Source organism: Gobio gobio, assembly GCF_949357685.1.
Source record: "Gobio gobio genome assembly, chromosome: 22".
Classification (NCBI taxonomy): Eukaryota; Metazoa; Chordata; class Actinopteri; order Cypriniformes; family Gobionidae; genus Gobio; species Gobio gobio.
In genome coordinates this window covers 45,997,879-46,014,891 of record NC_137118.1, presented here as the reverse complement: position 1 = coordinate 46,014,891, position 17,013 = coordinate 45,997,879, and the positions used below count along the sequence as shown (strand labels likewise).

At 36.0% G+C, this 17,013-nt stretch overlaps 2 protein-coding genes across 6 annotated transcripts in view; one reads left to right on the top strand and one right to left on the bottom strand.

Moving 5' to 3' along the window:
- nup155 (nucleoporin 155) overlaps positions 1–10,031 on the bottom strand; it is a 64,147-nt gene extending 54,116 nt beyond the window's left edge. For 3 of the 5 annotated variants that reach the window (XM_079805429.1, XM_079805430.1, XM_079805432.1), the window contains exons 1-2: positions 9,897–9,999; positions 9,179–9,345 (exon numbers count right to left, since the gene is read on the bottom strand). In XM_079805429.1, coding sequence (XP_079661555.1) covers positions 9,179–9,320 — 142 coding nt within the window. In that variant the 5' untranslated portion in view covers positions 9,321–9,345; positions 9,897–9,999. Of the gene's footprint in view, positions 1–9,178; positions 9,346–9,896 lie in introns of all 5 variants that reach the window. The other 2 variants (XM_079805428.1, XM_079805431.1) reach the window with 2 other exon arrangements.
- Positions 10,032–12,145: 2,114 nt separating this feature from the next.
- The window catches only part of sgsm1b (small G protein signaling modulator 1b), a gene marked incomplete at its 3' end in the record, with an annotated part of 67,866 nt that continues 62,998 nt past the window's right edge, over positions 12,146–17,013 (top strand). The window contains exons 1-2 of the mRNA XM_079804041.1: positions 12,146–12,386; positions 12,467–12,510. Coding sequence (XP_079660167.1) covers positions 12,380–12,386; positions 12,467–12,510 — 51 coding nt within the window. The 5' untranslated portion in view covers positions 12,146–12,379. The remainder of the gene's footprint in view (positions 12,387–12,466; positions 12,511–17,013) is intronic.

Below are 17,013 nucleotides of genomic sequence, written 5' to 3'. Positions count from 1 at the left end.
TATTTATTGTTGTTATTATTAGTAGTAGTGTAGATGTAGCTAAACGGAACATGGTTTGTGTGACATTCGCAACACATTATTAGCTCTTTGATAACGTCAAGCCAAAGGCTAATCGTATTACTTACCGTCGTGTCCGACGTTGTAGAAAGCGATACATAAAACGCATTAGCATTCTGAATGTATGAAGACAGGGCTCATTTGCATATTTATGGACTAAGGCCCCGAGATGCGTTTAGCTGTATACGTAAAAATGTTTTAAACGTATCAGCGTTTCGTCCACACGGATCCAGCGTTTTGGGAGCCTGAAACCGATATTTTTTGAAACAGGGTCCCAGAGTGGATAAATCTGAAAACGACACCCTTGCGTTTTCATGTGTATACAGCCAATCCGTATATTTTGTGAAACAGTCGGGCTGGGCGATATGGCCTAATAAAAAAAATCCCAGATTTTTTCACAAAAAATACGATTTGCGATTTAAATCGAAAAATTATAAATTATATTTTTATGTAAATAAAAAGTGCATATTGATGCTAATTTAATTTGTTATTTGCTGGTTTTCGACATAAAACTTAATTCAGGATTCTGTGATTTATACTGTAATAATACTGTATCCTAAATTGGGGATAATTCACCTATTTCATATGCTGAAGTAAATTTCTGGAGTGTTAAAGATTAAAAGAAAAAATAATAACAAGAACCCATTATTTTTAGGAGTTGCTCATTCACCAGTTAGGAGCTATTTTAGTCTTAAAATTCTTTGTGAATATGGGCCCTGATGTCTGTAGACATAGATGTAATGTCACTCTACTTGTAAGATACAGTAGTTTGTTGTGGTTAAATAGAGACAGATGTCTTACAGATTAATTTCCCCCTATTTTGTAGGTACTTGGAGTACAAAGCAGGATCTGCAGCATCAATGACAATAGCTGACCCCACACAGCCTCAAATATCATCGTTTGCTCAAAGGGTCCACTTATATTCCCCAAAATCAGCCAGGCAACAGGCCATCACCCAGTCCATCCTCCAGGACCTTGTGGTTGGATGCTCTCTCCCCCTGTCTATCGTTGAAAATCCAAATTTTAGACGCTTCCTGAATGTCATTGATTGCAAATACACTCCTGTGTCTAGGACCAGCTTGACAGAGAAGTGGATACCTCATCTTGTCACTAAAGTTAAAGGGTTAGTTCACCCAAAAATGAAAATTCTGTCATTAATTACTTACCCTCACGTCGTTCGAGACCCGTAAGACCTCCGTTCATATTCGGAACACAAATGAAGATATTTTTGTGTAAAGCTGATGCTGAGAAAGGCTTCAGATAGGCCTCCATTGGCATTCAGTACACTTATACTCCCAAGACGGATAAAAGGCACTAAAAACGTCGTTACAAAGTCCATCTCACCACAGTGACTCTACAATAATCTTACGATGCGACGACAATAGTTTTTGTGCGCAAAAAAATCATAACAACACCTTTTTCCAACTTGTTACTGCCTTCCGTGTGTGTCTCCACGACGCATGCACGAGAATATGACGCAGATCCGGCGTTCGGACACATGACCCAGAAGTGATTTGTTTACAATCAGAGGAAGACGCGCGTATCTCAGCTGTTGATCTACATTGATCGTGCTTTAGGTCTCGGTGTAGTTCTCAAAATGGGGCTAAAGTGTGCATTTCATGGATTCCCGAACCCCGGCGCTACGTCATTCTCGCGCATGCGTCGTGGAGGCACACGCGAAAGGCAATAACAAGTTGAATAAAGGTGTTATTTTGATTTTTTTTTGCGCACAAAAACTATTGTCGTCGCATCGTAAGATTATTGTAGAGTCACTGTGGTGAGATGGACTTTGTAACGACATTTTAAGTGCCTTTTATGGGTCTTGGGAGTATAAGTGTACTGAATGCCAATGGAGGCCTATCTGAAGCCTTTCTCAGCATCAGCTTTACACTAAAATATCTTCATTTGTGTTCCGAATATGAACGGAGGTCTTACGGGTGTCGAACGACATAAGGGTGAGTAATTAATGACAGAATTTTCATTTTTGGGTGAACTAACCCTTTAAGGGTGACATAATCAAAGCCCTGGAAGTCAAATGTTGCGATAACAACAGACCTCTGGTCTGACGGGAGGCTTCGGTCCTTCCTGGGAGTAACGCTCATGTTGCCTGCAAGGACAAGGACTCTTACAGTTTAAAATCATTTTTGCTAGACTGTAGGCGTTTCACAGGGAAGCACTGTGGGGAACGAATCGCCTCAGAATTTGACAACATTGTTGAGGAGTATGGCGTTGGCCATAAAATAAGCTACATTCTGACGGATAACGCGTCCAATATGAAGCGGGCCTTTAAAGTGAGGATGCCAGAAGTAGAGCAGCCTGAAGGTGACAGCAGCGATGACCTCGATGATGAAACGATGTGGGAGGATGCAGAAGATGTAGAGCCATGGTCATCGGGTGAACGTCTTTCTTGCTTCGCCCACTCGCTGCAACTCGTCATCAATGACGGGATGAAAGAGGTAAAGGCAATAGCTAGAGCCATTGCCAAGGCCAGCAAATTCACAACTCTGCTGCACAGCAGTAGCAAGCATAGGGACATGTTTGAGGCCCACTTTGGCTCTAATAAGTCTATCCCAGCAGCAAACAACACCCGCTGGAATAGCACCTACAAGCAGTTAAAGGCTCTCACCACACTTGACCATCGGGGCATTACAGAAATGTGCAGTGACACAGAAAATGTAGTGTTTTCAAACCGAGAATGGGCTCAACTGAACGACCTTTGTGCTTTGCTTGAGCCATTTTCTGAGGCAACAGACCTCACGGAAGGAGACACTGTAGTTACCATCAGCATGGTGGTTCTTACGGACGCATCTCATCAAGATGGAATTGCACCTGCCGCAGATTGTGACAATAGTCAAAGCAATGAAAAAGTCTTTAGAGAAGAGGTTCTCAGGGATTTTCAGAAGGATCAACATGGACGAGGGAGATCCGGAGCAACCATTTAACCATCGCATATACTTTCTTGCCGCCATGCTTGACCCACAGTTTGGGTTGGGTAGATTTAGATGTCCAAAATGGTGAAACCGGTCCAGCACTGAAGAGGTTCAGAGATGACCTTAAAAAATCATTAACAGGTGGCTATATTATTTTTATTATTGTTGATGTTGCTATTATTACGGTCATTGTTTTTATATTGTCACTAGCAGCATCCTGTCTAATCCTGTCTTTTGTGTGTGTGTGTGTGTGTGTGTGTGTGTGTGTGTGTGTGTGTGTCTTTTTCCAGACCTTTTGATCACAGAGGTAGACAGAGATGCAACTGCAGCACCTGCAGCACCGATAGCAGATGCAGAAGACACAGAAGAATCGCATAGTAGGCGTTTCTCAATGTCAAGGAAGGATCCTTGGAAGCCAGAATTCCGAGGATGCTACGTCAGCGACGTCCGTCGAAGGGCTGTTCCAATGTCGAGGATCCTCGGAATTTCAACCAAGGTCTGAGTCCTTCGTTCGAAAAATATGCCATATACAGGAAAGGATGCTTACGAGAAGACTTCGCGCACTTAGCGTTCTCAAATCACCCACAATCCTATGCGCGCAGCTTTGCTATCTTGTTCAAAAAATACAAAATATCGGACGTTGGCGGAGTCAGAGTGTTAACGGGGCAATATGCTTTCAAGTGTAAGTATTTACGTTACCAAACATTTGTTATAACCGTAGTAAATATAAGTAAAGTTTAACTTTTAAATGCCAGTACAAATCACAACCGTATTGATTATACAAATGACGTTATTGATGGCTAACGGACCTTTTCACTGACGTAATGAGGCTGACGCGCACTTGCAAGCCTGTTCCATTTACTTGTTCTCCGAATGCTAAAGAGGAGCCTCACCTAGCCTCTGAAGGAAGTGACTTGGAAGGACCAGTCCTACAGAGGAAGGATCCTTGACATTGGGAAACACCTATGGACTCACCGCCGCCCCTGAAACATCAGCGTCTTCTTTCACGCTACAAGGCTTTAAAGTTGCAGCGTAGCACAACCCAGAACTCGAGCATTAATGTACAAATAAGCAAGTACCTTGACAGCATAAATGACTGTGACTGTGATGTACTGACCTTTTGGTCAAAAAACAAAGAGCGTTTCCCTAATCTACACAACGTTGCCTTGAAAGTTCTCTCTGTTCCTGCCTCTTCTGTCCCAGTTGAGAGAGTTTTTAGTAGAGGAGGTATTCTAATGAGACCCCAGCGTGCACGGCTAGGCCATAAGATGTTGCAATTTTTAATTTTCCTGAAGTGTAATCACCCACTGTTTTAAAGCACACACAGGTGCGTGAGGGGGGCCTGTCTTTAATTAGCCATCCCATAGCCCTACTCTCTGGATCCATACAGTGGACACACTGCAGCCTCTAGGTCTAAATGAGAATTTAGATCTTTTTTGATGTATAAGTTTATCATCCTGTTCTTTGTCTAGGGTATCTGTGTTCTATGGTTCTTGCACCACTGAACAACATGTTTGATTTCATTGACAGTGTGTTATAATAACATGCCACTGCAGACATCAAGATATCAGAATCTTATAAGCTCTTATTCTTATTAATGTACAATTTGATGTATTAATATTTAGTATTTGTATTTTGCATCGGTTTAGATGAATTTGTGTCTTTGATATCTCTGTGTGTGTGTGTGTGTGTGTGTTGTTTGATTACAGTATTGTATTTAAGATGGTGTTAGACTAAATAACTTTTAAATATAATCTGCATATATCCGTTGTGTTGACTAAACATTAGGCCTAATCCAAGTTTATAATTGTGTATCTTTAATTTGATGTTACGATTTCATCTACACATTAAGTATAATTTCAATTGGTTGCATATTTCTCACTCTTTAGACAGTTGTTGGAGGAGCAAGATGGTGTTGGAGGTGTTTGATGTTTTGTCTGATGAACCAGCCAGTACCAGTCATGTCAGTCCTCAACAGTACACAAGAGTTAAGGGAGTCTCAATCCTCTAATAGTGCAGTAACAGCCGTCATGCAATTGCTACACATAGTTGATCTCACCCAGTCTGCAAAAAACATTTACAGTGAGCTCACAGACACACACATGACATGGTCTGTCTCTGTATTGTTCTGCCTGTGTAGTTGAAGTAATACCGTCTAATATGTATTAAATGTAAACTGAGGCTAAACCCTAGTATGCTGCTGTTCTTGAATTCATACAAGTTATTGGTTAGCTTCAACACTAGTCTGTTTTTTTCCCCCTCCGGTCTCGACTTGGTCTCGGTCTTGGTCTCGACTTGGTCTTGGTCTTGTCTTGGTCTCGATACCCTCTGGTCTTGGTAGTGTCTTGGTCTCGACTTGGTCTCGGTCTTGGTCTTGGTCTTGTCTTGGTCTCGATACCCTCTGGTCTTGGTAGTGTCTTGGTCTCGACTTGGTCTCGGTTTTGGTCTCGACTTGGTCTTGGTCTCGACTTGGTCTTGTCTTGGTCTCGATACCCTCTGGTCTTGGTAGTGTCTTGGTCTCGGTTTTGGTCTCGACTTGGTCTTGGTCTCGACTTGGTCTTGTCTTGGTCTCGATACCCTCTGGTCTTGGTAGTGTCTTGGTCTCGACTTGGTCTCGGTTTTGGTCTCGACTTGGTCTTGGTCTCGACTTGGTCTTGGTCTTGGTCTCGATACCCTCTGGTCTTGGTAGTGTCTTGGTCTCGGTCTTGGTCTCGACTTGGTCTTGTCTTGGTCTCGATACCCTCTGGTCTTGGTAGTGTCTTGGTCTCGACTTGGTCTCGGTTTTGGTCTCGACTTGGTCTTGGTCTTGTCTTGGTCTCGATACCCTCTGGTCTTGGTAGTGTCTTGGTCTCGGTCTTGGTCTCGACTTGGTCTTGTCTTGGTCTCGATAACCTCTGGTCTTGGTAGTGTCTTGGTCTCGACTTGGTCTCGGTCTCGACTTGGTCTTGGTCTCGATACCCTCTGGTCTTGGTAGTGTCTTGGTCTCGACTTGGTCTCGGTTTTGGTCTCGACTTGGTCTTGGTCTCGACTTGGTCTTGTCTTGGTCTCGATACCCTCTGGTCTTGGTAGTGTCTTGGTCTCGACTTGGTCTTGGTCTCGACTTGGTCTTGTCTTGGTCTCGATACCCTCTGGTTTTGGTAGTGTCTTGGTCTTGGTCTCGATACCCTCTGGTCTTGGTAGTGTCTTGGTCTCGACTTGGTCTCGGTTTTGGTCTCGACTTGGTCTTGGTCTCGACTTGGTCTTGGTCTCGACTTGGTCTTGTCTTGGTCTCGATACCCTCTGGTCTTGGTAGTGTCTTGGTCTCGACTTGGTCTTGGTCTTGTCTTGGTCTCGATACCCTCTGGTTTTGGTAGTGTCTTGGTCTCGGTCTTGGTCTCGACTTGGTCTTGTCTTGGTCTCGATACCCTCTGGTCTTGGTAGTGTCTTGGTCTCGACTTGGTCTTGGTCTTGTCTTGGTCTCGATACCCTCTGGTCTTGGTAGTGTCTTGGTCTCGGTTTAGGCGGTCTTGACTACAAGTCTAGTCATTTGATGAATTATCATCTTTATGAGGGTTGTGCGTCGGCATGGATGAATCTGATGTTTTGAGGAGTGTGTGGCTGTCAGTCACCGCACCGGTGTGGATACTGTACTTCACAATCACAGATTCACAGCAAGTGCGACAAAAATAAGAAGTTTCAACAGAAAATGTCATCAAGTGAGTAACGTCTGCCACTTTTGCTCTGATCTGAGAAAAAAAAGCCATCAAAATAAATTGCGCCACTGTGAATCAGGCTACGATAAGGAGATAAGTTTTGAACACTGGCTGGTTATGTACTTGCTCAAAATTTGATTTTGGATCATTTTTAACCAAAAAAAAGTTACGGATTGTAGCTTTAAAGGCATGACTAAAATTGTTTCACAGGAAAAAAACGTTTAAATACGTCATTTTGGTGATCAAAGATGAGTTTTAGGGCGTTTTCACACCTGAAAGTCTGCACCAAGGTCCGAACCGAAGTTCATGTTTTGATACTTTTTATATATTCGGTTAGTTTTGGTTTGGTTTCACATTGCAATTATGCGAGCGAACTAAAGAACTTTACATGACACACTTGAGTCCACTCGTCTTCATCATCATCTGGACTCTGATTGGTTTGTAAACAGACGTGCGTCTGACGTCAGCGTCTTTGACAAGAGTGAATGAACGGACGCATATAGTTGCCACTATTGAACAGTCGCATTGCTTGACTATTTTTTATTCGTTACGTTTAAAAGTGGACATTTCAAGCTTTATATACACATATTTCTCATGTTTGTGAGACAGTATCTGCTGAGTTTGGGTTTATTTGAGACGCTCCAGTTCATGTGTAATGTGATCGCTCCCGAGATTATTGTCTGCTATAGATTATTTGCTTCTTATTTATTAAATCCAGGCAATTATCTGATTAAACGTTGATTAAAATTAAGATACAATTTATACAAAACGAAATTCACATTAAAGAAAGGCTTTCTAAGCAAAATCATAAAAAATGTCTTTCTAAATATTTTCTGACCTTCTGTCTTCTGACAGATTGCGCACTTTTCATAATCAATGTAGCCTAGATTGAATTTAAAAATAACATTATAATATTTAAACATAAACTTCCTGTAAATGGTCTGAAAGTACGAACCATACAGAAAATACTTTCATACTAGAAACGAACCGAACCTTTGTTCAGTTTGATCCGCACTGAGACGACCTCTTTTCGTCAGACCAAATTTCATCTGTTTGGTCGGTACTGTGGTCAGGGGAGGTTTCACATCTGTAATTTTGATTTGGACCAAACTGAAAAGTCCGAAAATCCGGACCAAACAAAGTAGTAGGGATGCACCAGTTGACCGGCCAAAAACCGGAACCGGCCGGTTTTTGCTTGTAGCGCGCGATCAGCAACCGGCCGGTTTCTTTGTATTTTTCTGCCGATTTATCCGGAAGTGCGCCCGCGTGCACATACGCCTATATTGCAATCATTCGCGAACATGTCACTTGTGTGTTACAAACGGAAACTGGAGAACTGAGGGAAGAGACGAGATCCGCTGAAGGGAATGAAGAGCCGCTTTCCTGCGCGAGCTGAAGTTGCGCGAGCTGAAGTTGCGCGAGCTGAAGTTGCGCGAGCTGAAGTTGCCTCTCCGCACCTGCACAAGTGTAGAAAGTGAGCGTTTGTTCAGCTCAGCTTCTCACGTGTTGGATCGGATGAGAACGAAACAGACTAACTTGTGAAAAAGCTGAAATACTTCTTTTTGTAGCCTAAAGAAGAACATGCTGCACTTTAGAAATGAAATACTATCAGTTCTGTAGCCTATAGGATGATAATTTATATTTGGTAACACTTTAGAATAATGGTCATTAGTTAACTACATTAGTTAACATTAACTATAATAATGAACTGCACTTATAAAGCGTTTATTTATCTTTGTTCATTTCAACATTTACTAATGAGAGATATCTGCATTATTAAAATCTTGTTAACATTAGTTACTGCACTGTGAACTAACAAGAACAAACCATGAACAGCTGGATTTATATTAACTAACGTTAACAAAGATGAACAAATGTACTGCTCATAGTTAGTTCATGTTAGTTAATACATTAACTAATGTTAACTAATGACCATTATTCTAAAGTGTTACCTTTTATTTTACCTTAAAATTACATTGACTTAATTTGATTTAAAAAGCACCTGCTGTGTAGCATCTTTTTTCGTTGCACTAAACATTATTTGATTTAACATTTTGGAACAATTATATACTTTGGTTTTATTGAATTTCACTGGTAAAGACTTTTTTTCTTTACACTGAATTTAAAAACAAATGCTGATTTAAGTTTGTTTGGATGCAGAATATGCAGTTGTTGCCTTTAATTTCACCTTTCAGCCTTTTAATTTCCAATTAAATTTCAGATTGCGGACTTGTTTTCATTAGCCAAAAGCCAATTTAGCCTGTTAAATACCAAATAAACATCTTCTTCATGTATACTTTCATTACTTTATTGTGTAAAAAAAAAAATCGGAAATCGGAATCGGCCAGTTTTCTTGAAAAAAATCGGTATCGGAATCGGCCATGTAAAATCATGATCGGTGCATCACTACAAAGTAGGTGTGCAAACGCCCTTAAAGGATAAAATGATTGATTACAGGGAGACAAGAGGCAGTTGAACAGGAAGAACAGTAACTCTTACTGTGTGACGGGACATTGAGGAGCTCGGACAGGTCTGGGAAACAACGATCCTCCTGCAGATGCCTGTCAATCAAGCGGCCGGAGTTTTCCAAAGCCTCCTGGAGAACTGCAGCCGGACTGCTGGAGCCCAGAATGGACGGCATGACCTCTGGACACTACACAAACCACCTGGACACACAAGACCATTACCATCACAATACATACACTACAATAAGATATATACATATTTACTCACACATACATACTCACAAGTTTATATAAACACGGTCTATATAAGCATAAGGGGGTAGATGTTCTGTCAAACAATGTCTGTATTCATTCCAAAGGATATAACCCATAATAAAGAACATATGTTCATCTGTGAAGTTGCTTCTGTTATATAATGTAAGTTAGAAAGCATAATAATGTAAATAACGTGAAGTAAATAACCAAAGTGAGTCGTGTCTTTAACATCATCATGAAATAATTTCTTTATATAGGCCGTTAAATCACCAGTGACTGTAATAACTGCCATATCCAAACATAATACACAGATAATGTGCTTTAAATGACCTGATTTGAAAATAATCACGTTTGATTTATTTCAGTTTACCAGCACAATCTGTTGAGTAGCTTTAGCCGTGTAGCTAATTCAAAACACAGAGCGCCCGACAGACAGAAGACATTCTCTTAACAGCTTAACTAGAGCTCTGATTAAACACAAATCAGCATAAACTCACCTCTGGCTGAAAATTATATTCATAAAATATCAGCTGAAAGTGAAAGAAGACAGTGAGTTTGTGAACTTCAGTGGCTCCCGCCAAGCGCGTGCGGCTGCGGCAGTGAGTGTGAAGCGCGCGCACACACGGTCACATGTCAAAATAAAAGTCACTCTGGAGACGAGCTCTAGAATTAAAAATTAATTATGAATTGGGATATTTATAATTGCACTGACACGATGTTAATTATTGTGCAATTTTTTAAGTTGTGGTTCATGTTTATATTAAAAAGGACAGAAATCGTGTTCACTTATAAAGTGTAATTAAATATTAAAAAAAAAAAAAATTTCAACAATAAAGGGTCAAATTTTTATTGTGACATAAAATATAATTTATTGTAATATAATGTAATAAATAATCATATAAAAATAAAATCTTCAGATACCATACAAAATAAAACTATAATCAATGAATTAATGATAATATACTATTACAATTTTGATATCATACAAAATAAAACCACAATAATTAATAAGTAATATAATAATAGTATAGCATATAAAAATACAACATTGAGATACCATACAAAATAAAACCATAATTAATTAATTCATGATAATATAATATAATGTTAAAACTTGATACCATACAAAATAAAACCATATATAATATAATAAAACCATGGAGATCCCATTGAAAATGAAACCATAATTAATTGCTTAATTCGTAATATAATATAGCATAATATAATATAATATAATATAATATAATATAATATAATATAATATAATATAATATAATATAATATAATATAATGTAATATAATATAATGTAATATAATATAATATAATATAATATAATATAATATATTATGTAACATAAAATAATAATATAGCACAATAAGTACATAATATACCATACAAATAAAACTATAATTAATTAATTAATTAATTAATATAATAATAATAATATAGCATATACAACTAAATCCATGAGATGCATTCAAAAATAAACCATAATTAATTTAATAATAATATAATATAGCATAATATAATATTTAGGGCTGTCAAAATATGAATCGCGATTAATCGCATCCAAAATAAAAGTTTGTGTTTACATAATATATGTGTGTGTACTCTGTTAATTAATATTTATATATAAATACACACACAAGCATGTATATATTTAAGAAAAAAATAATATTTTTATATATAAAACATTTATATTTATATAGATTATATAAATGTATATACAGTATATACATGCAAATATTTCTTAAATATATACATGAATGTGTGTGTATTTATATATAAATAATAATTAACAGAGTGCACACACACATATATTATGTAAACACAAACTTTTATTTTGGATGCGAATAATCGCGATTAATCTTTTGACAGCCATAATAATATTATGTAACATAAAATAATAATATATCATATAATATACCATACAAATAAAACAAACATAACATAATGAATGAATGATTAATATTGCATAATATAATATAAAACAATACAATACAATATAATTAATATAATATAATACAATACAATATAATATATATAATATAATTAATATAATATAATTAATATAATATAATTAATATAATATAATATAATATAATATAATATAATATAATATAATATAATATAATATAATATAATATAATATAATATAATATAATATAATATAATATAATACAATACAATACAATATAATACAATATAATATATAATATAATATAATATAATATAATATAATATAATATAATATAATATAATATAATTAATATAATACAATATAATAAAATATAATATAATATAATACAATATAATATAATATTAAAACCTTGATCCCATTCGAAATTAAACCATAATGAATTAATTAATATAGTATAATATTATGTACTAATATAAAATAATAATATAGCATATAATATACCATCAAAATAAAAACCAAATAATATACAAATATAAATAATACTACATCATATAAACTTTGTATCAGTATATAAATAAAACCTTAAAATTCTAAAAGAAGATAATCATGAGATAATATTCGGCTAATCAGCTGTTGTCCCGAGATCTGATCAGAACATGCATCTCTCTCGTGCGCGTCGTATGTTCTCTCGCACATGCGTGATTAGCGTGTGCTGCTGGTCCATTAAAGGGGCGTGGCCACGCCGTTCCTCCGCTCGCTGATTGGCTCTCATGTGACCAATCGCAGCAGGTCGTACCGTCACCCCTCATAAACATCCTCCTGATGTACTCGCGGTCCGAGCGCGTCTGAACTACAGCATCCCTGCGGAGATCGCGTCGAGACAGACAGATGATGATGATATTAGTCTTATGATCGGCGCGATATCATCGCTTATTATTGCGGCTCGCCACACCCTGCGCGCGCAGCTCTGACTCACGAGCACACGGTGTCTGTCATCCTGCGCACATTCAGCCAGATCAGCATCAGCATCAGCAGCAGAAGAAGAAGAAGAAGCAGCCATGGGAGGTGAGCGATCCTCTTCATCCGTGCACACACTGCCGTTTAACCGAGGGGGTTTGACTGAGAATGTGTGTGTTTGTTCGCAGAATCTGAGACGCGTCAGAGGCTCCTGCGCAACGTCAAGAAGGAGGTGGGAGATTTTCTGTTTATGCTCGAGATCTGCGAGATGCCACGGACACACAAATATAATCATCCTCACATCCACAGACAGACAGATGTAGATATATAAAGACCCGATTAATACTGTCACACACACACACACATTTCTATTACAGCACTACGTTATACTCACTGTTGTGAGTTAGATGTATTTTATTCATTTATTTAAATTAAATCTTACTAACATGCATTCTTTATTTATTTATTACATTTGATTTAAATCACGTTTTATTTATTTCATTTTAATCAAGTGTTTTGTTTTTTTATTTAAATAGAATTTAATTTATTTATTTTAAGCAATTTATTTATTTTTTTGGTTAGTGTAATCTTATTTATTTGAACAGTTTTACACTGCTTTTCTTATTTTTATTTATCTAATTCAACTCATTTATTTATTTTAATTAAATGTTTAATTCATTATTTTTTTTATTTAGATATAATTATATTTATTTATTTTAATAAATGTATTTATTTGGTTAGTATAATCTTATTTTATTTATTTGTTTTTACATTTTTACTCTGCTTTTCTTATTTTTAGTTATCTAAATCAAGTTTGAATTTATTTATTTAAATAGAATTGTATGTCCTTATTTTATTCTATTTATTCATTTATTTAGTATAATGTTATTTTATTTATTTTTACTCTGCTTTTCTTATTTTCGTTTATCTAAATCAAGTTTGTATTTGTTTATTTTAATCAAAAAAAAAATTTTTTTATTAAAACATTTTGTTTATTTATTTTAATCAATTTATTATTTATTTATTTAGTTAGTATAATTTTATTTTATTTATTTATTTTTACATTTGTACTCTGCTTGACTTATTTTTATTTATCTAAATCAAGTTTTAATTTATTTATTATAATAATTTGTATTTATTTAATCAAAAGTTTGATTTATTACTTTTTTAATTTAAATAGAAATCCTTTTAATTTAAAAAATGTTTTATTAAAATTTGTGTTTATTTATTTTAATCAATTGATTATTTATTTATTTAGTTAGTATAATCTTGTTTAATTTTAAAATTTTTACTTTGCTTGACTTCTTTTTATTTATTTAAGTTTTAATTAATTTTGTTTTAATAATTTGTATTTATTTATTTTAATCAAATATTTATTTATTTTTATTTATTTATACAAAATGCTATTTATTTATTTATTTTAAAATTTATTTTAATTTTAAAAACATTTGTATTAATATAAATATATAATTATAATTAAATAAATCCATTTTAATACATTTAATTAATTCTGTATATTAATAAAATTTATTTAGTAAGTTAGTATAATCTTATTTAAAATTATTATTATTATTGCATATTGGATGTGCAATGACACACACCCGTCTGATCACGATAATGACCCGGTTATCATAACACACATCTGCTCATTCAGCACTATTGTGTTCTACGTATTTCTTTTCGAAAAGAGCATTTAAACACAGTCGTTCTGGCTTGTCCTTTTAGTACCAGAACGAATCACATGTCATCAGCTTTATATGTCCAATATGATGAAGACGCGTCATATTAATGTCTTCCTTTTATCAGCTGTGATTGCATCAGATAATGCCACGGTATTTACATGGCACATGTCCAACAAACGTGTGTTACGATTGTTACAGTACTGAGCAACAAATCAATTATATTCACAGTTACAGTGCTTATTAAAGGGACAGTTCACCCAAAAATGAAACTCTGAGCACAACAGAGATATGCTCTTAAAGGGGCAATTCACCCAAAAATGATTTACTCACCCTGTATGAGTTTCTTTCCTCTGCTGAACACAAAAGATGATCATTTGAAGAATATTTTGAACATATTCTTCAAAATATCATGTTTTGTGTTCGGCAGAGGAAAGAAACTCACACAGGGTGAGTAAATCATTTTTGGGTGAACTGTCCCTTTAAGAGCATATCTCTGCTGTGTTCAATAGAAAGACATTAGTGTGGTTATTGTCCTTTACAATAAAGCTCTGTGATGGTACATTGATAGAATTACATGATAATATAATACTATAATTATAATTAATTAGCTTCCAGCTTATTCCAATACGTTAAAATTGGTCATTTGAATCGATTTCAACATTTGCTTCCATCTCGCTCAGAAACAAAGAGTACCGTGATTCTGCGATAATAGAATCAGATGTGAAGCTTTGAGATACACATGCACATGTGCAGAAACACATGCTTTTAGAACACTAGAATGGTAGTGTCGTTGTACTTTTTAGGGAATAATTGCATTTTTTTACTCCTTTAATTCAATCAGATTGATGGATTAGTTCACTTTAAAATGAAAATATCCTGATGATTTCCTCACCCGCATCTCATCCAAGATGTTCATGTCTGTCTTTCTTCAGTCGGAAAAGAAATTACGTTTTTTGAGGAAAACATTCCAGGATTTTTCTCCACATAATGGACTTCAATGGGAACCAACAGTGCCGAAAAACTCCATCTCAGGTTCTCCTAAAGGCCCCCTGAAATCAAAATGGAAGTTTTTGATCTTTTAGTATGACTGTTAGCCTTAAGGTTATGAATAAGCTGGTGTGTTTCCTATGACAAAATTCGCATTTAGGAGATATAATCATTCAAAACTTACAGTCTCTCACTTCTGTTAAAACTAATCACAGATTTTGATGACGTCATCGCGGACTTCATCTTCTCATCTCATCCAATCAAATGCTCTCTAGAATCTGAAGCCCCGCCCCCTACACTATAAATAGATGCTGACGGGCTGAAATCGGTCAGTTTTTGATGATAGGAGATTATGATGATAAACGGTTAGAGATTAGGAGGAAACTCTGGCTTTACCAAACAGAAAGGCTCTAGTCAAACTGTGGGATTAACGAAACGCTATTGGCTGTTTTACAAAAGGGGAGGAGCTGCTAACAGCTGGAGCCGTTTCAGGGGAAATACGTCAACACATTGAATAATTCTGCGCGTTTCAAGGCACTTCAGTGGGACTTTAAAATCGTCTGACATCGTTAACACTGGGTCGGTACTTCCATCTACATCATGTGACCTTTCCAATGTGATGATGTCATACGCTGTGAAGAAGAACAACACTGAAGTCGAGCATTCGTGGTTAAAAGTATATAAATGTGTGTTTGTGTTGTAAATGTGGGATGGTTTGTGTAGATCAGACTCTATTCCTCTGGGATTGGTCAGAGCCTCTGAAGCTCTTCCTCTGAAACTGCAGTGATTTGGACCTTCAGCCGTTGGTTCCCATTGAAGTCCATTATGTGGAGAAAAATCCTGGAATGTTTTCCTCAAAAAACGTCATTTCTTTCCGGCTGAAGAAAGAAAGACATGAACATCTTGGATTAGATGTGGGGTGAGGAAATCATCAGGAGATGTTCATTTTAAAGTAAACTAATGCTTTAAAGCGCCACCTAATGGAAATTTTGGTGACTCAACCAACTAATAATTTACAGATTAAGAGCTTAAAAAGAAGCATATGCATAATTGTAATTAAATGATTGGTGCATTTAATTCAGAAGTGATCATCCCTGTGCCATATTGTAGAGCAGGGGCGTCATTAGGCCAATTTTAGGAGCGCTTTTGCCCCCCTAAATGTCCACCCAGCCCCTCTAAAATGTGCGATTAACTCTGTAATCTATACACTACTCGCCTCATGAAACCAGCGGCAGGCTTCGGCTCATCCCTGTATTTTAGTCAGCGTTATTTAGCGTGTTCTTCAATCCGCCAGCGTCAAAAGCAGAGGACATTTATGAATTTATTTATTCATGTATTTATTCATTAAAATTAGGGCTGTCACTAACGATTATTCTGGTAATCAAGTAATCGGTTGATTGTTTTGACGATTAATCGATTAATCGGATATTTTTGGTGGTAATAAAAAAAACTAAGCACACAAAAGCTTTTAAATGACTTAAAATACATATATAATAACAATAAGGCAATAATAAATGTTTCAAATAAAGTATCAAAATCAAGTAATCATATTATAGTTTTATAGAATAACGCTGTTAAAATACATAATATACATAATATATAGACAATCAACTTGTGTACATTATGTATTATATCAAATGCCTGCAGAGATAGTCAAATGTTAACTTTATTTTTTAATATTTGGCAACTTCTTTAAAATAGAACTGTCATTTCTTGAATAAGAACATGTGGACATCAAAATTGTTTAGACTTATTTTGAAATCGCAAAATAGTTTTTTTCCAGTATTTTCTGGAATCTAGTGGAAACAGCCCAAACTGCCTGCAGGGTGCTAGAGCACACAGGGCCTGAGATGCAATTAATTTATAACCAAAAAATAAAAGGCGTCTATTTTTGTGTGTGTGTGTGTGTGTGTGGGAGGGGGGGGGGGGGGGGGTCGTTATTACAGCTCAGACAACAGATACTTAAATGTTTATCACGTTCAGCAGTGGTTTATGAAACTTCAAAGGGTTTCAAAGTCACCTGGTTGCCTTAAAATTTTGAGTTCACTGAAATAAAAAATTTGAGT